At 47.5% G+C, this 24,752-nt stretch overlaps 1 protein-coding gene across 3 annotated transcripts in view; it reads left to right on the top strand.

Annotated features, from left to right (window-relative positions):
* The window catches only part of SEC16B (SEC16 homolog B, endoplasmic reticulum export factor), an 84,815-nt gene that overhangs the window by 54,919 nt on the left and 5,144 nt on the right, over positions 1 to 24,752 (top strand). For 2 of the 3 annotated variants that reach the window (XM_064370539.1, XM_064370538.1), the window contains 14 exons: positions 1,747 to 1,844; positions 4,238 to 4,319; positions 8,135 to 8,252; positions 9,447 to 9,558; positions 11,204 to 11,309; positions 13,882 to 14,022; positions 15,179 to 15,283; positions 16,106 to 16,181; positions 18,321 to 18,620; positions 19,464 to 19,531; positions 22,429 to 22,581; positions 22,753 to 22,851; positions 23,254 to 23,365; positions 23,493 to 23,572. In XM_064370539.1, coding sequence (XP_064226609.1) covers positions 1,747 to 1,844; positions 4,238 to 4,319; positions 8,135 to 8,252; positions 9,447 to 9,558; positions 11,204 to 11,309; positions 13,882 to 14,022; positions 15,179 to 15,283; positions 16,106 to 16,181; positions 18,321 to 18,620; positions 19,464 to 19,531; positions 22,429 to 22,581; positions 22,753 to 22,851; positions 23,254 to 23,365; positions 23,493 to 23,572 — 1,650 coding nt within the window. The remainder of the gene's footprint in view (positions 1 to 1,746; positions 1,845 to 4,237; positions 4,320 to 8,134; positions 8,253 to 9,446; positions 9,559 to 11,203; positions 11,310 to 13,881; positions 14,023 to 15,178; positions 15,284 to 16,105; positions 16,182 to 18,320; positions 18,621 to 19,463; positions 19,532 to 22,428; positions 22,582 to 22,752; positions 22,852 to 23,253; positions 23,366 to 23,492; positions 23,573 to 24,752) is intronic. The other variant, XM_064370540.1, reaches the window with a different exon arrangement.

Raw genomic sequence — 24,752 nt, 5'->3', positions numbered from 1 at the left:
CTTTTATTTTTTCCAATCACTTAAAAAGGTAAAAACTATTCTGAGGCTATGGGCTGTTCCAAAATAGGCAGTGTGCTGGATATGGCCTTTAGGCTATATTTTGCTGACCTCTGTATAGCCTATGTAAATATCTTTCTCATTATTTCTTATGTTGGCATCGTCTTCTACTGATAAATTATAATTAATTTAACTAAACCCCCTATAGCTTGACATTAAGAGTACTTCCAATCTTTTGCAATTACAATGTTGTAATGAATAACCACTGTCATTTTGCCCAGTATGAGAGAATATATGTAAGATAAATTTTTAGAGAAAGAAGTGTTGGGTCAAAGGATATGATTTGTAATTTTGATAGATATTGACAAATTGCCTTTTAGAGGTTATGCCAGTTCACTCTACCAGCAATGCAAAAAAAAGTGGCTATTTTCCTACATTGGCACCACAGTGTGTTTCAAACTCTTTGATAAGTGCGAATCTGAGAAGTGAATAAAGGCTGAGCATGGCGGCTCACACCTGTAATTCCAGCACTTTGGGAGGCCAAGGTGGGCGGCTCACTTGAGGCCAGGAGTTTGAGACCAACCTGGACGACATGGAGAAATCCTGTCTCTACAAAAATTACAGAAATTAGCCAGACGTGGTGGCATAGCCTGTAGTACCAGTTACTCGGGAGGGTGAGGAATGAGAATCGCTTGAACCTGGAAAGTGGAGGTTGCAGTGAGCCGAGATCATGGCATGGTACTCCAACCTGGGCGACAGAGAGAGACTGTCTCGAAATAAAAAATTATCAGCTAATTTAAAATGTTTTATAGATATGGTGTCTTGCCAGGGCTCGTCTCAAACTCCTGGGCTCCAGTGAGCCTCCACCTCCCAAAGTGTAGGGATTACAGGTGTGAGCCATGGTGCTGGGCCTGAATTTCTTATTGAAATGAATATGTTCAATTCAATCCAATGCAATTCAAAATGAATTCAGTGAAGTTGAATATTTTTTAATCTGTGAATTTGTCATAGATTTTCTGCATTTTTCTATTGAGTCTTTGATCCTCACTTATTGATTTGTTGGAGCTCTTTATGTTTTTAGGACTTTCTGTGTAAAATCGTTAAGTTTCTGGGGGTCATAGTTAGAAAGGCTTTTCCTACTTCAAAATTAATTCATAAAAATGAAGTTGAAGTACTTTTGGTATTAATTTTTACATTTAAATATTTAATTTCTTGTTTTTTGTACCTTTGCTTTTATTTTTTATTGATAAATAAAAATTGTATATATTTATGGTATATGAATATACCATATATTCTCTCTCTCTCTATATAAACACACACACACACACAGTGGAATGGCTAAATGGAGCTAGTTAACATATATATTACCTCACATATTTATCATGTTTTTTTCTAATGAGAACACTTAAAATCTCTTCTCTTAGTATTTTTCAAGTATACTGTACGTTGGTATTTACTGTAGTCATGATGTTCAAGTGCTACGAAACTTTTGCTAAATAGATGAGGCTAACCAGCAACCATGTCTGAGGGGAAGCTGATGAAATAGCACAGTGGATGTTGATAAGGTGAAGGCTGGTGAAGGCGACATCATCAACTTCCTGGCTGTCCACGTTCCTGTGTGAGGCGCTAAGGGTTTTCTGGAAGCCCAGCCTCAACTGCTCAGGCGGCAGCAGTGCCTAAGCACAGGGGCTTGTTGTCGTCAGTGGAAGGTGGGAAAGGCACTCTTGAATGTGGTGTTTTGGTTTTCAGGAAGCCTTGGAGTGGGCCATGAAGAACCACTTGTGGGGTCACGCCTTGTTCCTGTCCAGCAAGATGGACCCAAGGACCTACAGCTGGGTCATGAGTGGGTGAGTCGGGACTTAACAAGAGACCAGTGGGGCAGAGAGGCCTCCTCACCAAAGGTGGAAGATGAGGGTGTGGAGAAATGCTGGATGCATTGAGGAGCCTCACACTCCAGGGATCTTTCCATGTTCTCTTTTCTGAGCTGGACACAGCATTTCTCTGTTTTAGTCACAGATACATTCTTTCTACCTGCTAAATTGAATAAAAAGTTTTAGTAAAATTGGCCTGGGTCAGAGTTTCCAAAAATTAAGTAGGTTTTTTTTTTTTTCAATGGATGAGGGGTTTTTTATGCTGCCCAGGCTGGCCTTGAACACATAGCCTCACCTCCTCAAGCGCCAGGACAACAGGCCTAGCCACTGTGGCTCCCATAAATATTAAGTCGGTTTTTACATTGCAGTAGCCTTCTCTCTTTGGGAGGGGCTGTTGTAGCTCGTTCCGATAATGAGGGGTAGGTGATCACTCCGGTTTACCTGATAGAGCCTTGGGACTGAGGGTCTTTGATGTAAGCAATTCCTAAGGCTTATTCTTGGGATGAGGTTCTGGATACTGAGAGTAGGGTAGGGGTGTGGGGTAGCAGCGTCATGAGCTGTGGTGGGAAAAGGAGTTGTAGGACTGGCAATTAGATCCAGAAGTCTGCGTCGTCAGCAGTGGGAGGTGTTGAGACTGAAGGGGTGTGCTTAGTCAGAAATGACGCCAGCACACTGTGATCTGGCTGCCAGCGTGGACCAGGAAAAATGCCCAAACTAGGATGAGCCAGGGATGGAAGCAAGGGTCCGTAGCCAGGAGTTTGGAATAAGGACATGAAACAGAGTGAACAGAGCGAAAGAGCCAGGATCGAATGAAGCTGGCGGGTCTAGGGGTGCTGGATAGAGAAGGGTTTCTGAATGCGCCCTTCAGGCTCCACCTAGCATACGGTGTGGGTGGGGTGAGGGACCCTCCTGTAAGGGGCAGACTTGGGTCAGACAACAAGAAAGATGCTCGCTCAAAGTGTTTAGCTTCTAGTGCTGGTTAAAGCTGTGAAACTACCCTCTCAGCTTCATTTATATTTGAATTGGCCATAAATCCTGTTGGGCAAAGGTTGAATTAGAAGATGACACTTCTGCCAGGTACGGTGGCTCATGCTTGTAATCCCAGCACTTTGGAAGGCTGAGGCAGGCAGATCACCTGAGGTCAGGAGTCCGAGACCAGCCTGGCCAAGATGGTGTAACCTCATCTCTTCTAAAAATACAAATAGCATCTGGGTGTGGTGGCGGGCCCCTGTAATCCCAGCCACTCAAGAGGCTGAGACAGGAGAATTGCTTGAACCCGGGAGGTGGAGGTTCCAGTGAGCAGAGATCACATCATTGCACTCCAGCCTGGGCGACAAGAGCAAGAGTCCATCTCAAAAAAAAAAAAAAAAAAAGATACTTCCACATTAAGGTCAGTTGGGGGGCCTGATGGCTGCACCACCGCGGGGGCGCATTCTGAATGATGGCCTCGGTTGTCTCATGACGACTGCACTCCTCAGTCTTCCTGCAGATCCGCGGTGCACTTTATTGTCTTCTGAGACTGCAATGGTGAGGAACACCAAAGTTGTATTATGATACGTGCTCGGACTTCCTGTGGCAAGGGTGTTGTTAAATAAAGGATAGTGTTCTGAGTATGATTTTCCTTCGGGTTTTGAAAAGGAACATCCCACAGCCCCACGTTGTAGCATACATCTCTGTTACAGATTTTTTTGCCTTGGGCCATTGATTTTTGATGGAGCCCAGTGAACTGTGAAAAATACCTCTCACTGAGTAAGCTTAAATCTCAAATCAGCTGTAGAGCTTATTATATCCTTGTTAAGCATATCCCATGGTTTGTCATCAGCAGGATCATTTCGGGCCCCTGTTCCACGCCTCTTTGGTTACTGAAAATGGCTATTTAGTGCTTGTGAGCAAAAGCACTACAGACCCAGGCTCTTGATGAGCCAGAAAAATGGCACTGAGCGCTGTGGGCTTGGCGCGGAGGAGGGCTGCAGGGAGTGGGAGATTGGGGTGGCTGAGAGTGGGGGGCCCATGGAGAAGAGCTTCCGGATACACTGCTGCGGCTCTCCAGGGGCCTTTGAGATGTCAGTGGGTCATCTCAGTGATGGAAGAAGGCCTACGGAAATGATTATTCCAGAGTTAGGCCATCAAGACCAAGGTGCAGAAAATACCCCCAACAATGAGATCTAGCTGGGGTGTGCGGTAGAGTGAAGACCTTGACATCTCTTCCCAAAGGATATGACGGAGGCACAGCAGAAAGCAAGGAGATGCTCACGTGCCTAAGGAAGCTGCCAAAATCTAATAGAATTCTGCGAGGCCCTGAGCCTCGTGGACAGTGAGTCGAGATGTTCCCTGGGCGGAGTCCTCACTGACCGTCCTTCTTCCCACAGCTTCACCAGCACACTGGCGCTCAACGACCCACTGCAGACCCTCTTCCAGCTCATGTCGGGGAGGATTCCACAGGCAGCCACGGTACCCCATGACAGGATTCCTTTGCCACCCTGGCATCACAAGGGCTTGAGGGGGTGGGGACAGCTCAGGAACGCAGCGATGGCTTTCAGGAAGAAACGTGATGATAATATTAATAGTTCGTTAATCACTTACCATGCGCCAGGCCCTGTGCTAAGTGCTTTAATGCGTCTTATTTGGTTTAGTGCATGGAGGTAGGAGTTATTCTCTCTGTTGCAGATGTGGAAACTGAGCTGCAGAGGTGTAAAGTTATCCAAGACCAGAGATAGTGAGTAGTGGGGTCAGGATCTGTCTGGGTTTTTCTGACTCTGAAGACCTCGACCTTCCCAAAATGTCAAAGCTGCCTGCTGTGCTGTGAACGGCAAGAGGACCTGTGCTTATTCTGCAGGCTTCCCCTGGCAGTTCTGGAGGGATGCTTCCCACCACTGCACGCTGGCCCTTCAGAGCTGGACATACTTGATCTCAACCTTCTAGAGTTGATGTGGCTGAGGGTCTGAGGCCAGCTTGGTAGCTTTCCCATCACAGGAGACTTGATCTTTTGGTACCAGTGTATTCCTTCCTTACCTTTGACGGCCAATCACTTTGCTAGATGATGTCCTGGTGTTGGCTGTTTGAATCGTTTCTTCCTGGGGCATATATAGCATGCCCTTTTAATATGTACGTTCATATGTTAGAGCTCAGGAACCTTTTCTTGGATTATGTCCTTCAATATTTGTTTTGTTCCATTATTTTGGTTTCCTTTTCAGGAATTCCATGTACACATATTTCACATACATACACATATGAATTATACCTAGAATTTTTTCTTTAATAATTTTTATTCTTTTTTCCTCTTTTGCTTTCCCTCCCTCCCTCCCCCTTCCCTTCCTTTCCCTTCTCCTTCCTTCCTTCCTTCCTCCTCCCTCCCTCCTTCCCTCCCTTCTTTCCTCCCTGTCTCCTTCCTCCCTCCCTCCCCACCTTCATTCCCTCCTTCCTTCTTCCCTCCTTTTTTTCCTTCCTCTGTCACTATGTTTTTGCCAGTGTCTCTTACTTTCATGCTCTTGTGTTTCTGTCTTTATTTCTTCAATTTTCCTCTATTTTTTCCTGAGCTCTGCACATTCCATTCATCTCCTGTTATCCACCATCTATTTCCTGAGCTCTTATAACTCAGATTTATGCTCTTGCTTCATATAAGCAATTGTTTCATTATTTTACTTAAATTCATGACAAAATGTTTGGTGACAATTTTTCATTTGTTTCGTGGTGACATTTTTGTGGTGAATGTTCTCGCTCCCTTTATTTCTCATGATACCTTCCTCCTTCTGTCTTACGGTGTATTTACACACATTCTGTGCTTGTTTTCTCATATTACGTGTCTTTAAAGGAGTTGAATCTTTCCTGGATATGTATTTCCAGTTATTTATATTAGGTTTGTGCAGAGGACAGACCAGGCCATATTCCAGGCCATCTGGCATTTTCTGCAGGACCCACAGTTTTCCATGTGTGCCTTTGCCCCGCAGCCAGTGGGGAGAGCTGTGGGGTCCTCTCCCTCTTGTGTCCTCTCAGCTTCCCCGTGGAGGCACCTCTGTCCCATCTCCATTACTCTTGGCTGCTGCTTCTCAGATCTTGAGGCTTGGGTTTTTGGTGAATACTAGTTTTAATAAGAATCGACCTCACATTTTTCCTTTTTTGGTCCTTCTTATTGCTTGTGGCAAATTCCAAGAAAAGAGAAATGATTTTCATGCCCCATCATCAAATCAACTGGCTGCTTTGTAGCACAGAGTGTGCCTCACAGTTCAGCGGAATGGCCTGTGCTCCACAATGGAATGGCATTATGTCACGGAGCACTAAATGCAGGAAATGATATCATTAGCTATGGTCCATTGGGTTTTTTGTAATAGTAGAGTTAGCTAAATTTCCCCTATTTTTAGATGAGCAAACGGAGGAGCCAGAGGTGATGTGCCAATGCCGTATTTGATCTTAGGGAGTTTCCCGGCATTTTAGTGTTTACTAAAGGGCTGGACTTCAGTTCCATGTGATGGATGGGGTGGTGGAAAATCACAGCAACTGGACAGCACAGACTTGTGTGGATTTCACACAAGTTTAACCTAGACTCCGTACGCTTGTCTGCCAGCGAATTTGGCCTTGTTTCTTAATCTCACAGAGCCTCAGTTTTGCATCTTATGGGGATTTTGGTGCCTAACTAATAGAGTTATTGTGAAAATTAAAGGAGAGAAAACATCTGTACATATCAACCACCATCCTTGGCCCATTGAATTTGGGTGTGCGTTCTCTCTCTCTCTCTCTCTCTCTCTCGCTCTCTCTCCCCTCTGCATCCCCCTTCACCTCCCCATTGATCTGATTTATAGTGATCTTTTTCAAATCACCAATGAGGAGACAGAATAATGACCTCTAAGTTTTTCTTTGTGTGTGTTTTTCTGTGTGTGTTTAGCCAGGGATTTCCTTCTCTTTTGCTGGTTTCTATAGATCCAGCAAGAAGGAGCTTGGCTTATGTGTTAAAATGTGGGTCATAATAGTACTTAGCACATGTGATTGTTAGTAGGAGAAATGCTTAGCACAGGATATGGCTCATGGTTCTATGTGACACATGAGAACTGCTATTATTATTGTGATTTATCATCACCATCATTGTCATCATCCTCTTCACACTGCATTGACCAGATCAACAAGGAGTGAGTGTAAAATTGAGTTGGATAAAACATCTTTTATTCCCCAGGATACTTACAAAGACCAAGTAATTTTAACCTCCAAATCTTAGTTATTATTGGAAGGTAGACGGGTGTGCAAATCATCTCTTTCCTTGGCTGAGCTTCCAACTGTGTGTGTGCATGTGTGTCTGTATTTTTATCTACATGTAATTGATAAAGTGCAAACAAAATGTGAAGCACCATGCAATGTGCTTTACACAACTATCTTATTTTATTTTCAACAATAACCCTGTTAGGTAGAAATTATGATCTCCGTTTTAGGGATGAGAAAATGAAAGGTTCAAAGACATTAAGAAACTTGTTCAAAGTAAGTAAGCTAGTAAGATGCAAGACTCGAGTTGGGGCCTGTTGTTTCCATTATATTATATTGTTTCTTTATTGATATTTTCTGCCTTGAAATTCTTCTTCATTTGGTAGAACAGTCTTAGGGAGAGATGGTAGGGAAAACACCGTTTTTGCGGGGCTTTGTACATTTCCACCACGCTGCTTACTCTCTGTTGCCCCCTGGTGGAATTATGCTGCCTCTGCACTGTCCTAGCTGGGCCACTTGGCTTGATTTTCTTATTCCTTAAGTGGCAATAGGAACTAGACTTCATAGGGTTGCTTTGAAGATTAAATAAGAGGAAGTGTGTGAATGGGCTTTGTAAAGCCAGAAAACATAAGCCATTTAGTAAGACATTAAAGCAGGCCCGTGTTCCCCTGACTTCTGTGACAGGCTGTGGCCTCTTCTACTTATGAGCCAAGGATATTTGATCTTCCTTCTCCCACTGAAGCATCAGGGTTTTTCTGAGTTTTGTCTCTAGCTACTTGAGGGCCAGGCACTGGGGAGAAATGTGAAAAATAGTAAGTGAACAATGTCATTTTATTTATCCATTTTCCAATATCCCTGCGAATGTATGTATGTATGCATGTATGTGTATCTATCTGTGTCCTACTGAAAGTTTTGCTTTGTTAAAGATGAGAACTCTGAATCAATGAATGGCAGCCTTGCAGGTGGTAGAGTGGGCGTTCTCTGACCACTTCTGAACCAGGAAATAGACAACCTCCTTCTTTATGTACATTTTGGCCATTCCTAAATGATTGTACATTTATTTTTCTGCTGCTTTTCAGTGTTGTGGAGAAAAGCAGTGGGGAGACTGGAGGCCTCACTTGGCTGTGATTCTGTCAAATCAGGCTGGGGACCCAGAGCTGTATCAGCGTGCGATTGTCACCATGGGGGACACCCTGGGTAAGTGACACCAGCACTGTCCCTCTACTCTCCTCTGGAAGGTGTCCAGGCCAGCTTTAAACATCCTGCCCTTAGAGTCTCAGATTCTGGGTAGGGCCAGAGTCTATGCGCCAGGCTTTTCCTGGACCCAGGAGCCTCCATGTTTTGGGGAAGAAACTCCAGGGAAACACGGGTCCTTCTTGCCTCTCTGTTTCGTGGAATTTCTGCTGTGAGTGAATGCAGGCCTGGCCCCTGAGACTTGGTGTTCTGCTGCGGTGGGAGTCTCCTCTTGGCAGCTGATTTTCTAGCCCTGGGTCAGATTCCCTGTGGATGGAGTTAATGCATAGGACACCTTGCCTCCTGTTGCTGTAAATCTCTCAGTGACCCAGTTCAATCAGATAGAAAATTCTTTTTTGCCTGAACCACCCTGGGTAACCCTATAGTCTTGCTTTCCATCATCTCTCTGTGAATGTGGCCTTATAAACACTTAGGGGCTATTGAATATTTCAGATCAGTGATTCTCAAATTTAGCCAAGAAGCAGAGCATCTAGAAACCATGGTGCTCTCATGGGGCTTTAAAAAATACTGCTCTGTTAAATAGCTATGGGTAAGGCTGTGCCAAGTCAGATGGAGGCCACGCAGCACCCTGAGTGGAAGGGAGCTAATGTTTGTTGAGCCCTTCTTGGGGGCCAGGCGCTGTGCTAGGTATTGTATCTAGTTGAATTAACTCAATTTTGAGGCAATGGAGAACGTATGGGGGAACGTTTCAAAACTGGGAATGTGTTGGTAATGAATGTGATTTTTATGTTTGACTTTAGCAGGGAAAGCAACGGTGCCCCAGGAACCCTAGTTTTAAAACGGTCACTCCCAGTAGGCTCCTTCCTCGCTCAGGTGCAGGCATTTCATTTTTCACCCTCAAGAAAGACTAAAATGTTTAGAGAATTCCTCATCAAAAATCCTTTAGGGAGAAGGGGAAATTGTGCCTTATCCTGGCTGAAGAGAAGTGTAACATCTGAGGCCACACGGGCTGGCAGGAGAAGGAGTGGGGTGTGGGGGCCTGTGACTCATGCTATGAGAGGCTCATTCATCTATACCCCCATAGCTTCTCCCCTCGGACCCCCGAGGCCACTCTTGCATCTCTTTCCTATCCACCCAGAAGATGCGTCCCCACACGGGTGTGCTCCGTGACTGGGTCTTGTTCTCTTCCTCCCGCAGCTGGGAAGGGGCTTGTGGAGGCAGCTCACTTCTGCTACCTCGTGGCTCATGTGCCCTTCGGCCACTACACCGTGAAGACTGACCATCTGGTCTTGCTGGGCAGCAGCCACAGGTGTGTGACCTGGGTGAAGGAAACGGGAAGGACGTTTTCCACGGGATTGTTTTAGCCCAGGTTGGGTTTTATGGATGCGTTTTTCATTTTCTCATGTGAATTTCAGCTACCGCTGGCCCCCTTATCTGGGATTGTTATCTGTGCAGGTCTGTGTAAGGAGATGCCCCGTGGGTCCCACATTACAGCATCAGCAGGGGCCTCAGGCCCCAGGTCCTGCTCTGAAAAGAGGTGGGCTGATGCCTTTGTGTTGTATTGTGCCCTTTGCCCACTGGGTGGCATTATGGCTCCACAAGCTGACTTTGTTCCTTTAAAAAAAAAAAAGAAAACCCCATGTTTTCTGTGTGGAAGTCCTGGGCCTGTTCTGAGAGCCCACCCCGGGCAAAACTGGAGAGTGGAAGAAGTTTGTTTAGTCCCTCTTGGGGGCCCTAGCATCCCTACAAATAGCTATGGGTAAGGACTTAGAGTCCCTCTGGTCACATTCTCTGTGGCCATAGCATTAGGCTTTTCCCACAGGACACCCTGGATTAGCTCTCACAGCGCATGAATGCAGGGACGGCATGATTTGCTCCCTAGTGGTCCTGCCTGTTCTGTCTCTCTCCATCCCCTCCCCATACGAGTTAAGATTCACTAAGCTCTTACGTCGTGCCAGGCGTTTTCTTTGCACTATTTCCTTTAATTGTTACATATTTACCCTATGAAGAAGTGAAGTAATCTTCACTTATGGAGGAGGAAAACCAAGGCACAGGGAGGTGAAATAACCCGTCTAAGATGGTACAGCTAGGGTGTGGCTGAGTTGGACTCAGAGTCCAGGCAGTCAGGCTGCAAAGCCACTCCCCACCGCCGCTTTTTCTTTTTTTTTTTTTGAGATGGAGTCACGCTCTGTCCCCAGGCTGGAGTGCAGTGTTGCCATCTTGACTCACTACAACCTCCACCTCCCGGGTTCAAGCGATTCTCCTGCTCAGCCCCCAGGAATAACCTGGTGATTTTGAACACCATGGCAAGCTGTTGACGAGAGAGATTTTGGCTCACATGAGACTTTTGTGCCCCCCTCTGCCACCTACCACGACCAGATCACATTCACTCCATCCTCATCCTCACTGGTGGAATGAATATCCAGTGTACGGACGCTGGTTTGATTTCTGGCTCAGCTGTGCTCGCCTGCTCTGCCATGCCTTTTGGTATCAGTGCTCCTGGAGTGTTACATGGCTCCCCTCTTTTGTGTGAATTTGCTCCAACTAGAGGTGCCCTTCACAGATGCACGACAGGCTTTATTGGCATGGGGGTCAGCTCTCTGTGTGTTTAAGAGGAGGGCCCAGTGCCCTTCAAGGTAGCCTGCCTTGCTGAGTTACCCTTCAACAAGAAGGCAGGCAGCACCCTCTTTCCACAGCCTCCGCCTCCTAGCGCCTCCTCTCCTGCCGAGTTCTGTTTTCTTCCTTTGTCAGCCTCAAGGAGGGAGAGGAGGAGGAGGCGAAACACTCACTTTGGGAGCCCAGAGTCTTTTTCTTCTCTTGAAGCCACCACAGGGATCAGTCCAGGATGGAAACTCTCCCATGAAAGGCTGCAGCTGGTGTTTGGCTATCCACTGGGATTGAACTCCCGCGGCCCCCACTCCTCAATCTCTTTTATTGTTATTCCCTGGTTTTAGTCAAGAGTTTTTGAAATTTGCAACAACTGAGGCGATCCAGAGGACGGAAATCTTCGAGTACTGTCAGATGCTGGGCCACCCCAAATCCTTCATCCCTTCTCTCCAGGTAACTGAGCCCAGATGAGGCCACCGTCACTGTGTCAGGCAGCGGCATGCAGCTGTATTTCCAGCTTTGCTTTTTGGCACTTAGTACCTGGGGCTAAGTTATCTACTGAACTTTTCCTCATTAGCCTAAGCGTGGGAGGGTGTAGGATTTCTTTTTATGTCCCTTAAAGTTCTGCGTTTTCTAACATGAAGGTAAAACCTTGCAGAGGCCTCTCTGCTGGAGGCTCCTGCCTCACTGCTGACATTTGGACGTCCCGCCTGCTGCCCTGGCCCACACCTCACTCCTGCTGCCAGCTCCCTCGCCCTGTCTCTCCAGACAGCAATCCCTTCTTCTTCTCAGCCTCTGCAGCTGTCCTGCTGGAGGCAGTGGGAGCACAGCCCAGCCCACTTGCTGCTCACCCTCCCTCTGCTGCCCGCTCCTTCTCGGCCTCTTTTGAACTCCTCTGTCCTCTACCTCTGGACATCCCTCTGTGCTCAGCCCTGGCCCTCACCCTTCTTCGCCCCTCCCAGGGCTTAAGCTGTGTGGGTGCTGTCCACACTGCGGCTTCCGCCCTCTCTTCTCAGCATCTCTACATGATGCCATTGTCACCTTACATTCGTAAAGTCCAGTGCTGACATCGTGTCCTCCTCCGTCTAAATCCTCCGTGAGCTCTGACATCCGGCACCATCTCTTCCTCCATGCAGGCTCCCTGGGCCACGCTCACGAGTGTGACTGAGATAGTAGCCCTCAGTGGTCTCAGCTATAAAAGGGGACGAGAGCGGTGCCTTATAATGGAGCTGGCATGAAAATGAGTTAGGTTCTCTAATGCATGAGAACAGCGCCTGGCACACGGCAACTGCTCTCAGCGTTGAGGTCATGGCGGGCACAGTGTGGCTCCCACGGCTGAATCCAGGGCCCCCCGACACTGAGCGCTCGCTGCCTTGCGTTTTCTTGCCTTTCATGCACAGGTACCTTATCTTCCTGCCTTAATTATCTTCTTTAGGCAGAGACCTTTTCCAGCAATTCCTCGTTTCTCCTTCAGTGCTTGGTGTCGAGGGTGCATGCAGCGGCAGCAACAGTAATTACAACAACATGCACACACAACACAAAGCCTTGAAAGGGAATTCCTGTGTCATAGAGAAATGGGCCACTTAGCATCGTCTCTTCTTATTTTTACCGTAAGTTCCAGGATACATGTGCAGAATGCGCAGGTTTGTTACACAGGTATACGTGTGCCATGGTGGTTTGCTGCACCTATCAATCTATCATCTAGGTTTTAAACCCACATGCATTAGGCATTTGTCCTATAGCATCTTCTCTTCTTTAAGGGCTTTGCCGAAGACCCACCTTTTCCAGCGAAAGCTTGCTCAGTGAGCTCCTCTGTGTAGGTCCCTGACTGGCCCTTTGGTCTCTTTTCCTTTCCCTTCTTTATTCATCCCAGCACTTGGCTCTTTTGGTGCTGCTTCGGGCTGATAGTAATGAGATTAACTAGTTTTACTGAATGTGCTCTATGTGCCCGGCATTGTGGCATTTACACTGCTTGTGTATTATTTCGAATCCTGTGAGGTCGGCCTGATTAACCCTCTTTTACCAAAGAGAAAACAGAGGCCCAGAGGTGTTACGTGCTATCAGCTCACATCTCTTGTTTGTTCTCCATACTTTACCTGAATTATCTCACTGAATCTTCATAACAACCAAGGGCATAGGTAGTGTTAGTATTCCCATGTCGTAGACAGGAAACTGAGGCACAGAGAGATGAGGTAACTAGCCCAATGTTTCCCACTTGGCATGGAGCTTGGATTTGAACTTGGGTCTGTCTGATACCAAAGCCCTCACACTTGATCCTGCCCTGCCACTCATGCTTCCACAAGAGCTTACTTTTCTCAGTACTCTCCATTAGCTTTATGCCCTTTGCACCAGGGTCTATTTTTGCTGCTGCTGCTTTTTTTTTGAGATGGAGTCTCACCTGTCACCCAGGCTGGAGTGCAGTGGTGCAATCTCGGCTCACTGCAACCTCTGCCTCCTGGGTTCAAGCGATTCTCCTACCTCAGCCTCCCGAGTAGCTGGGACTACAGGCATGCACCAACATGCCCAGCTAATTTTTATATTTTTAGTAGAGACAGGGTTTCGTCATGTTGGCCAGGCTGGTCTCGAGCTCCTGACCTCAAGTGATCCACCCTCCTTGGCCTCCCAAGTGCTGGGGCTACAGGTGTGCGCCACGGTGGCAGCCTGTTTTTGCTGCTTTTAATGTCCCTCTTGTGCCTGGTCCTGTGCCTGTACATCAGGCTTTCTGGAGATATGGGCTACCCAATAAACAAGAACCCCAGTGCACTTTACATGGTGACCAGGACCTAGGAAGGCTGAGCGGATGGGACTCCTGTCCTTTTCTCTGTAACGCCGGAACTGCAGGCTGGCTTTGGATCTGTGCCCATGCACAGATAAAATGCTCCAAATGGCACAAGCCTTTTGATATGTGGATGCCAGAGTTAGTGTAAGCTGGCAGTCAGCTGACTTCCAAGAAGTCTTATCTGCATTTCTCCGTCTTTCCCTCCCTGCCTGGGTGGACTAGTCGCTGACCCTTTTCTCTTCACAGGTGTATAAGCTCCTTTATGCTTCCCGTCTGGCAGATTATGGCCTCGTGTCCCAGGCCTTGCATTACTGCGAAGCCATTGGTGCAGCTGTCTTGGGCCAGGGAGAGAGCAGCCACCCTGTGCTATTAGTGGAACTCATCAAGGTGAGCCTCTCAAAGGGTTCTGTGCAGTTGTTTTATCTTCACTATTCAGAGAAAGCCATTGTAGAGCAGCTTAGACTGTACATTTCATCTTCTTTGAACATGCCGTAAAATCGGAGCCCACGGCCGGCTTTGACCATGTATGCATGCCCAGATGCGATAAGCAGAGGCCACAGAAAGAAGGAGGCTCTCTGGGTGGGCGGTGGTGGGATTGCAGCCTGGAAGCCATGTGTGTGCTACTCGAGCAATTCATTCTTGCGTCTGCTTTTCTGGTACAGTAAAACTACATGCTATGGTGAACCATTCTAATTACAAAAGCTGGGCTTAGAAAATATACTTTAGTGATTAAAAGAGGAAATGATCCTTATTAAAATGCTTTTAAATGCATGGAATATTTTATCACATGTGAGATACATTTAAAATAGAAAACAGAAACATATCAACCTTTAGTTCCCAGGGAAGAAAACAACAATCAGACAAATAGTTGTTTCAATTAGTTGAAGAAAAACTTATTAGCTAGAGAGTGAAAAAGCAGCCTACCCTTACATTTTTGTTTTGCTTTAGATGAGGCCCAAGTGCTGGATTCTTTAACCTATAAAATTTGTGGTGGTGAGCCTCCCCATACCCTGAAATTTCTGCCAACAGGTTGATGGTTGCAAGGAGCTCAGGGATCCAGAATGGATGATTAGAAAAGTTTGGGTAACTAAAACTTATTTATGGAATAAATCATTAAAATATAAAGTAACATTAGCATCACCTGGAAGCTGGTTAGAAATGCACTCTCTTAGGCCCTGCCCAGATGTCTGGAATCAGAATTAGTGTTTTAACAAGTTTACAATTAGAATTTTAACAAAATTCCCACAGACACACTTTGAGAAACACTGTTACAGAGCAGACAGCTTTGCAGAGAAATGAAGCTGAGTTAGTGTTTCTCCTCATATTTTATTTAGAATCTAACACCCAGGATGGGGTAATTTTCTATGTATTTTGCAATTTTGGGAGGATATCTGCTGAATTTGCTATTTTTTGATGATTTTTTATAATGTAATTTACAAGTAAGTTAAGGTTCTCTTTCTCCTTTCCCTTTGTTTTCTCTTCCCCCTCTTTCCTCTCCTCTGTCTTACTTTCTGCCCCTAACCCATCTGGAAACCTGGTACAGCTAGCAGAGAAACTGAAGCTGTCAGATCCTCTGGTTTTCGAAAGACGCAGTGGAAACAGGGACCTGGAGCCGGACTGGCTGGTGCGACTTCGGAGGCAGCTGCAGGTGAGTGGGGTAGGAGCCAGGGCATTGGTGAGGGGGTGGTCAGCTTTTGTTTCCCTCTTCTCTCCCCTAGACATGGAACAGGTAGGCGCTGACATTAGCAAGTCCCTGTTCCCCGTGTCTCGCCATGGTCTCTCCCATCACGCATGAGGCACAGTAGGTGTCTGGGGAGGGCATGAGACTCTGAGCTTCCCTGCCACTGCTTGTCCCCCGTATGAAGGCATTTTCCTATGTTCACATGCCACTCTTCCCAGTCACTCTTGCCACCCCTCCCTGGGACCCCAGAGAATATGTTTCATGACCATCAAAGCTTCCCCATCTCTGCTAGGAACAATGGATCACAGTGGACCAGTGTCACTTTCATGTAATATGGGGCAATTGCTTAAAAGACTTCCGGGCCTTTTCTTTTTGTTCTGACAATTGCAAAAGCTGCTGGTTGTAATTGGAACAGTAATTGGAACAGGGCCTCCTCCATTTTCTTTTTCCCATTCCGCTTTGAAGAAAAGACAGGGTGGATTTTTAAAGCACACACAGCCTCTACCCCTTCTATCTGCGGTAGGTGCTGAGGCCTGCAGATTAATTCTTTTCATGTGCTCGTTCCTTCAGGGGAGGGTGGATGACTGGTCTACAGCCATCTCCGCCTGCTCTGAGCAGAGCTGGCAGCCCCGTCCACATGACTCCCCAGGCCCCTAAGCATACAAGCATTTCCCCTACCTTGTAATCCCACTGGAAGTTTCTTTTTGGCTTAAGTTTTGAACCCCTTTGTTTCCCTGTTCTTGTTTTTCCTTTGTGATGCTTAAAAAGATTTTACTTCATTTTAAACAGCAAAAGGTAGCAGGAGACATCGGGGATCCTCATCCTGCTCGCTCAGATATTTCGGGAGCCAGAGGAACAACAACAGGTACCCAGAACAATGAACTGAGCATATCCATAGCGGACGCTCAGGATCCAATTCTACGAGACAAAGTAATTCACGAAAGCACTCGCCCTTCCCTTCCCAGGGTGCCTGCCTTGCCTGCGTAAGTCTGCCCCGTTGTCCAGGCACCTCCTCCACGCAGCTCCCAGCAGCCTCACATCCCCGACACGTCTAAGTCCCCTCAGTCTAACGGCTGCTGCTTCACGATTCAGGTTTTTAAATACCTGAGTGTTTTTTGTGTTGCAGTGTATTGTTAGCTAATTCTCTCTCCTGTGTCAGTATCTCTCCAGCTGGATACATTTTCGAGTCCAGAGATTGTGGTTCATCTGTATCTTATGTTAGTGTTGGGGATGTCAGAAGTCCTTCAGAGTCTTGAGCTAGCGATTGCCATATGACTGTGGAATAAGTATGTTTCAGTGTTTCCCGGCATCTCTACTCTTCCCCTGGGATGCTTCCCAGTGGTGGGTTGGCAGGCACCATATCCCTAGTTAACTCGGTACCCTTTCCCCAGGTTCCCCCACGGCAGGGTCAGGAAAGGGCCCTCCTTTCTTCCAGCCCAGTTCTCTTCCTCAGGCATGAACAGAGGGAAGGGAGGGCAGGGTCAGCCTTGGCTTCTGTTTCTCACTGTGTAGCAGGATCTGTAAAGGTGGCGGGTGGCGGAAGGCCAGGCTGGGTGCCTGTGGTTGGTGCTTCCCCCAGCCCTGCCTCCTGGTGCCCGATGGAGCAGGCAGGTCGGCTGCCCATGCCAGTCCTGTGACCAGTCGTGTTATAGGTCCACACCTTAGTTTCTTATCAGTAAGAGCTCTTCCAGGGCAAATGTACTTTGATTCTTTAAGAGCAATTTCTGTGGTACGATTTGGGTTTTTAACTGGAAGCTTTCTAAGTTTTAAATACTCAGGTCCATTAGGAAGTCCAAAAATAATTGATCAAAAAATAAAAAGGTGTGGAGTTAGATAGGATGGTAATTTCAGCCCCTTCCTGTCCCCAGCCCACTGGCTAAAGGCTCAGAGATCATACAAGGCAGTGTTAAGTTAGAAGAGATGTCATACAATGTACACATTTGGAAAGGAGACGATTTTTTACAAACTGTTCCAGCCTGCAAGGTGGCCATCCCGAAGTCTGGGAAGTATAGCCAGGCACTTTGAGGGAAGGAGAGATAAGACAAGAATTTAAGTTGAATGGGTTGACCAAACATACATATTTAACAGGTTACAGGAGGAGCTGTGACTATTCACGAAGGTGGTCCTCACACATGCATCATGAACTAGCATGCATGTAACATATGACCCATGTTCACCTTGGGGTGGAGACTTATCCTTTAAGCATATTACAGTTAGACCCTATGCATCTAAAGGTCTTTTTGAGACACAGAGGCACTCAAGTGCAGAGCCTCTGTAAACTAGCCAGACCCTAGTTCATGGTTGGTGGTCTTATCTGGAGCAAGTTACTGAAATCAGTCTTGTCCAATCAAAGCTGTGGTCATGGCTGGTGGAACAGAGGCTCATTTAGTCAGCATTTGTGAGCTGAATGAGTTGTAATTGTTTGAACATTGCTCATTTCAAGGCCAGTGCTTGTTTAGCTGCTAGAGAAAAAGAAAAACCTTGTGGTGGTTCGAACACAGTTTATTCTTAAGGTGGAGGGGTGCGGGGCTTAACCCTTGCCTGGCAGGGCTTTAGGTTCTGTGTATTATTTGGTATCTTATGGCCACCCAGAGTCTTTTCTGTTAGTCTTAAGATCTCTGTTTTAGCATTAATGCTGGTCAGTTGTGTCTGAACTGGGTATAATGAGGGGTGTCTCACCTCCCATCCTGTTATGGCTGGGAACTCAGTTTTTAAGGTTTTTCTGGGGTCCCCTTGGCCAAGAGGGAGTCTGTTCAGTCAATGGAGGGGCTTGGGATTTTATGTTTAGTCTACGCTAGTGAAGGAAACAATTCTGTAAACAGCAATGAGGGTGTTCCAATCACTCTGTGTTTTACTTGTCATCACATTGCTGGAAGTCACATTAGACAGCTTGTCCTTGTGACTGCTTTCCAAAGAAGACATGAGCAGGAATGTTTCTGGTGTGATCAGCCTGCAAATGCCACATTTCAGGTCCCATTTCTTTACCTTTGCTCTATGTCCTTAGAAAACACTTTCTACGAGGACTTTTCTGGACGTCAAGGCTACTTAGAAGCCCCTGGGTACCGCTCAGCCCTGTGGCTGACACCTGAGCAGAACTGCCTGCCCCAGCCCAGCTCACAGCAGCCTTTTCCCCTCCAGCCGGGTTCCTACCCAGCAGGAGGGGGTGCGGGGCAGACAGGGGCATCGATACCTCTTTACTCAGTTCCTGAGACCCATCTACCAGGGACTGGCAGCAACGTGGCAGCGACAGGGGCTCCTGGAGGAACAATCTGGGAGGAAACGCTGCAGACACACCTGGGCCCTGGTAAGACCTGGTAGCTAGTGGGGCCACGTTGAGTGTAGGGTCTGGGTGGGGAGGAAGCAGGAAAGGGAGGTGCTGAGACCAGTCAGAGGAGGTAGGATTGCACCTGGGAAAGACACGGATGCGGGGTTGGGCCTGTTACGGAGGGCCTGCTAGTTTTCAGCCACTGTGCTGCTGCTTTGCACACATCTGGAGATTGCTGTCTTCCAGCACAGTCCATCTCTCCCCTGTGCATGGCAGGACAAATGGAGCCACTCCTGCCATCCAAATGATTACACAGTTTCTAGGAGAGAGATTATGGGGTGGAGAAATGTAGGCCAAGTCCTCTTTCTACAATCATCCCGCACCCAAGAGCTTACTCTCAGCGTCTCCAGCAGAAACCCATGTTTCTGTCTTGGTCCCGAGTTTTTTCAGGTCCATCAGACCTTCGACAACAAGGGCTGAGTGTGGGTGAGCAATGCTGAGCGATGCCAGGGAGATGCTGGAAACCACCTAGAATGATTAGATCTTAGACCTGCCAGGATTAGGTCCTGTCCAAGTTGGAGACTCAGATGGAGAGCAAGGTGGTGGAGGATCCCTGTGACCTAGCTTGATGTTGCTCTGATTTCCAAGATTCCCGATGAGTGGCTTTGACAGTAGAGGATGAGTTGAACAGCATGTCCTGGGGTGGCTGGGATTGAGTGAACATGCGAGCATTCTTTGCACTTGCTGTGACTGGCTTAGGGTTACGGGCTCTGAGCTTCCGCTGCAGTTAAGAAAGCTGATTGTATCCCCGTTATCTTTCTTCAGGATAGATGGGAAAAGCGCAACTTCCAATTGCTATTTTCATTTCTGTTTGTGACGCAGGAGAGAACACAGTGTCTCAAGAAACCTCCCAGCCTCCTGATGGCCAAGAGGTCATTTCCAAACCACAGGTGAGAGCACACAGCATAAAAGATGCGGCTGCCCACCTGAATGCTTCTGACTTTTACCGGTTGCCTGGTTTGTAGGCCACATGCAAGCTCCTCCTCAGTGCTGCAGCAGCTCTTTCTTCCACATGGCGCCTTGCTTCTTCCTATACCAACTCCCGGGAGCTGGGCGGGAGGCTGCTTTCCTGTGTACACTCAACCCCACCAACCTGTGTCCGTGGGGAGAGAGGGAGCAGCTGAGCTGGTTCATTTTGGCCTCTCTGATCTCTGTTCTCTGATATCTTTTCACAGCTGCACAAAACGCTTGCCATACCCTGCCCTGCCATGGAAGACTGTTGATACTTCCTTGTTTTAATTTTTACCTGGCTTTATTTCAAAGAAAGATCTGTGCTAGCTGTGACAGTGCCTGCCTTTGTCTTTTCTCCTCAGCTAGGCTGTGAGGTCTTGGAGGTGACGGTGTCTGAAGAATCATTCTAGCTCTGATTGGACGTAACTCTGCCCTCAGCAATGGGCAGCATTGGTACCAAACCTAAGATTTTCTTCAGCTTCTCTGGTTGGAGGGTGACATCCTACGCTTTTTCTTTTTTGGAGACAGAGTGTTACTCTGTCGCCCAGACTACAGTGGAATGGCGCGATCTCGGCTCACTGCAACCTCTGCCTCCCAGGTTCAAGTGATTCTCGTGCCACAGCCTCCTGAGTAGCTGGCATTACAGGCGTGTGCCACCACACCTGGGTAATTTTTATATTTTTAGTAGAGATGGGGTTTCACCATGTTAGTCAGGCTGGTTTCAAACTCCTGACTTTGTGATCCACCTGCCTTGGCCTCCCAAAGTGCTGGGATTACAGACGGGAGCCATAGCACATGGCCAATTTTAGTAAGTAGATAAACGGGTACAGATCTTAATGAACTTTTAATACTTTTCTGTTTTTTTTCTGACTGAAAAGTAGTACATTATTGTTATAGAAAAATCTAAAAGTGAAGTATCATATAAAGAATCAGACATCACTCAATCCAGCAGAGAAAATATTTTGGTTATTTTCTTACACTATTTTTTCTGTATATGCATATGTATACACAAGTATATGTATATCTGTATATACATTACACACACATACATGTTTTTAAATGGCTAAGAACATGCATATACAAGGCTTTATTTCCTGTTACTTAACACTATATAATGAGATTTTTCTATGTCATTCATAAATATGATTTTTAATATTGTCATGACAAAATTCATTGTATGAACGTGCCGCTATTCATTCATCTGTTCATCTGCAAATATCCACTGAGTTCCTGCAATGTGCCAGGCCCTGTCACAGGGACTGGGGAGGCATCAGCATGTCAGACCAAGCCTAGCCTCAGGCGCTCAAGTCTAGTGGAAGTGACTAAAATAGAACTATACACACAAGGCCTCTCACTTTAGAGGGGTGGCCAAGGAAGGTGTCTCTGAGGACGCCTTCAAGTGGACGTCAGGATGGAGCATGGAAATGAGCCGGGTGAATATCCCGGGGACAGGTGTTCCAGGCAGACAAACAGCAGGAGTGAAGGCCCTGAAGTGGCTCCCTTGGTGTAGTTAAGGGAGGGCAAGGGTGTCACTGTGCCCTGAGCGTGGGGAGCAGTAGGGAGGAGGGCAGCGCGGGCAGGCTGACGGGGCCTCCACCACCACGGTAAGGAGCTTGCCCTCTGGGTGATCATTCTCATGTTGTTGCTCATTACTGTGAGTGATGCATCCTTTCCTCTCCCTCCCTCTGTTCCTCCTTCCTTTTCTCACTCATATGTAACACACAGTGCTGGGTATCACAGCAGATAAGCCCTCATCTGTGTCTTGAATCATTCACTTAGGAGAAATTCCTAGAAGGAAAGCCAGACAGCCTACGTTTAACTTTGATGTGCCATTTCCTAGCTGTGTGACCTTAGACAGGTTGCTTAACCTTTCTGTGCCTTAGTTTTCTCATAGATAAAATGAGATAATAATAGCACCTAGCTCATAGGGCTATCGTAAGCATTAAATGCATCACTACATATAAAGCCCTTAGAACAGTGCCTGGCACAAAATAACACTATACTCATTTGAGTGAAAAATAAAGTTTCTTTCTATATTTTGCCAAAGTATTTCCTAAGGTTTATATCAATTATGCTATATTGAGAGTGTAAAATGTAAACATTACAGAAAAAGGCAGTATGTTGTATGACTCCACCTACATGAGATACATAGAATAGGCAAACTCAGGGACAGAAAGTGGAATGGCAGCGACCAGGGCCTGGGGACAGGGGAGTGGGGGGTCATGTAACGGGGGTGATGAAAACGTTCCGGACATGGCTAGTGGTGATGGTCCCTACGACACTGTGCGTACATTGAAAGATGATTAAAATGGCAAACTTCATGCTGTATATATTCTGCCACAATCAAAAAACGTTAATGTGAAGGGATGTGGGTGTGTTTTACCCCCTCTGGTGCATGTGTTCCCAGTTGATCTTGAGCAAGTCTGTTAGGAACTGAGCTGTCAGGTGAGTTAGGTTTGGCGGTTGCTACCTTCTCTGCTTTTTCGGGCTTGTGGGCCTCTGTGGGGTGTTTTCTGGCCCGCTTCATCTCCGGCAGTAGCAGTCCATACCCCGTGTCCCAGGCCTCAGCACAGCTCTGAAAACTGTGTTTCTGGAGAGGTTGCACAACAGGCAAAGGTCTGTAAGATGAGGGATACGTGGGCTTGAGCTCTGACCTTACCCTGCGGCCTTCGGCGAGTCATTTTTCACGGCTGAGCCTTACCTCCTCTTCAGTAAAACATGATCCCGACGGACAATCCCACTGCCTTAGGCGCAGCTCAGGTGCGGGAGTACATGCAAGTGTGTTTGGTGACCTGTCAAGTGCCGTCCAAGTATGAGTCCTTTTCTTTAATTCCAGACACCAGTGGCTGCCAGAGCACGAAGTATTTCTGAGAGTTCCACCAATTCCGTCAGGGAGCGTGAGGAGGAGTCCTCCGACGAGGCTGAAGAAAAGTCTCCCCAGAATACTGCCCAGAGAGGCACGCTCGGAGACGGGAAGGAGCACACAAAGGTGGAGGGGCTAGTTCTTCTCTCCCCGCCCTTCTTCCCCTGCCATTCCCTTCCTCGAGGGTGGTGCAGGTGTGGAAGTCTGGGCTCTGCCTGTCTCACTGGGGCGGGCTGACCTCACGGTCAGGGGGAGAAGCAAACCTACAGGTCATAAAGTGTCCTCCTCCCCTTCCAGAGCTCAGGGTTTGGCTGGTTCAGCTGGTTTCGGTCTAAGCCCACCAAGAATGCGTCGCCCTCTGGAGACGAGGACTCATCGGACAGTCCTGACTCTGAGGTAGGCTCTGTGGCGGGGATGATGCCCCTCTCTGTTGGCCTTTCAGAGGGAGTTGGCTCAGCACCTACGCGCTCTCCGCGCTGGCATCTGACTCTATGCCAGGCCACATGAGACAGAGGTTTTGTGATGGCAGATGGTGAGAAATAAAATGGTCCTGTGAGGGCAAAGGCAGATTATAAAGGGCTTTAAAAAGTCAGGATGAAGAAATGTAACTTTAGAGGGTCAGTAGTAGGGAGCTAGAGTGGATTACTGAGCAGAAGAGTGGAATGAGGAGGGGGTTTTGGGGAGTACCCAGCGGTGGTTTGCAGCCAGGCCGCCATAGTGAGTGTGCGAACACAAGTGGGTGGGTGTGAATCTGTTAACCACCAATGTCGCCAGTGCTGCCTTTCTTTCTCCACAAAGCAGGAAACCCCCAGAGCATCTTCTCCCCACCAGGCTGGCCTGAGTCTCTCACTGACACCTTCCCCCGAGTCCCCACCTCTGCTGGCGGTTAGCGCCTTCTCCAGGGACACAGGTACCGCCACCCTCATGTCCTCTGGGCCATGGGTGGTCCCCTCAGTGCTCCTAATGGTGGGGTGCCTTCTGGGAGTGGGGACCCCAGTCCTGAGCAGATGAAACAGCTCTGACTCATTGCTTTCCAGGAGAGGGTGAAGGCCGAGGACCCGTATCCAGTGGGGGACCAGCCACGGGCGCTGGGGTTGGAGGCTTGTCTGGGCCTGAGGTGAGCAGCCCCTGGGCTGGAGGCTTGGACCCCAGCAGACACCTGTGTGTGAGGCCTGAACTTTCAGTGCGGGCTGGAGGTGTGCCCTGGGCAGCGCTGACTCCTGGGGAACACGAAGAACGCTTCTTTGCTGTGTTAGTTTGCTCAGGCCGTCATAACACAGTACCACAGAACGGAGGTTCAGACCACAGGAACCTGATCTCCCCAGTGCTGCAGACTGAAAGCTGAGGTCCAGGTGTCAGCAGGGTCGTGTCTTTTGAGGCCTCTTTCATTGGCTTGTACCCGGCCGTCTTCTTTCTACGTCTTCACTGGCCTTTCCTCTGAGTGTGTCTGTGTGCAGATTTCCTCCCCTAATAGGGACACGAGTCACACTGGATTGGGCTGTCCATATGACCTCTGTTTATGTTAATTGCCTCTTTAAAGACTCCATCTCCAAAGATTGTATTTTCATGTTTCTCCAAACATGTATTTTCTGAGGTACTGGGGGCTAGGGCTTCAACATGTGATTTTTTTTCTGGAAACACAGTTCAACCTATAACAGCTTCCTTAGGTGAAGGCTGGGGAATTGTCTTTTTTCCCTGTCCCAGGAGGAGCCAGAGTTCATTGGGGACCTTGGCCAGGGCTGTGATAAATTCTTGATGGGTTGTCCATATCAGTATGGATTTCATATCTATTGCTAGGAAAACATTTTTATTTCTCGAAGCCTGGTTAGAACACTCTTGTAGAATTTTAGGTCCTTTGAAGGCTAGGTTGCTGTTTATGATGGTATCAAGGTGATTCGTTGAAGCTTTGTCTTCTTATCCACATTGCTGCTCCAGACCCAGGGCTTGATTGTGTCCACTTGAACCATGTTTTCCTGCTTGAGAGCCCCTGAGTTCTGTTAAGAAGCCCTTCTGATATGCTTCTCTTTTAAATCATTTCAGTAGCTTTTGGGGTACAAGGTTTTTGGTTACGTAGATGAATTATACAGTGGTGAATGCTGACATTTTAGTGCGCCCATCACCCCAGTAGTGTTGGCATGGATGTGGGTTGTACCTAATGTTTAGCATTTCATCCCCGACCCTTCTCCCACCCTTCCCCTTCTGAATCCCTGAAGTCCATTCTGTCACTCTGTATGCCTTTGCAATCCCACCATTGGGTATTGGCCCGAAGACAAAAAAGTCATTATATGGGCCGGGCA

This window comes from Aotus nancymaae, unplaced genomic scaffold (assembly GCF_030222135.1).
Source record: "Aotus nancymaae isolate 86718 unplaced genomic scaffold, 86718_ANA_hifiasm-v0.15.2.pri h1tg000108l, whole genome shotgun sequence".
Lineage (NCBI taxonomy): Eukaryota > Metazoa > Chordata > Mammalia > Primates > Aotidae > Aotus > Aotus nancymaae.
The sequence above is the reverse complement of the archived record's forward strand: the minus strand, read 5'-3'. Positions and strand labels throughout refer to the sequence as shown.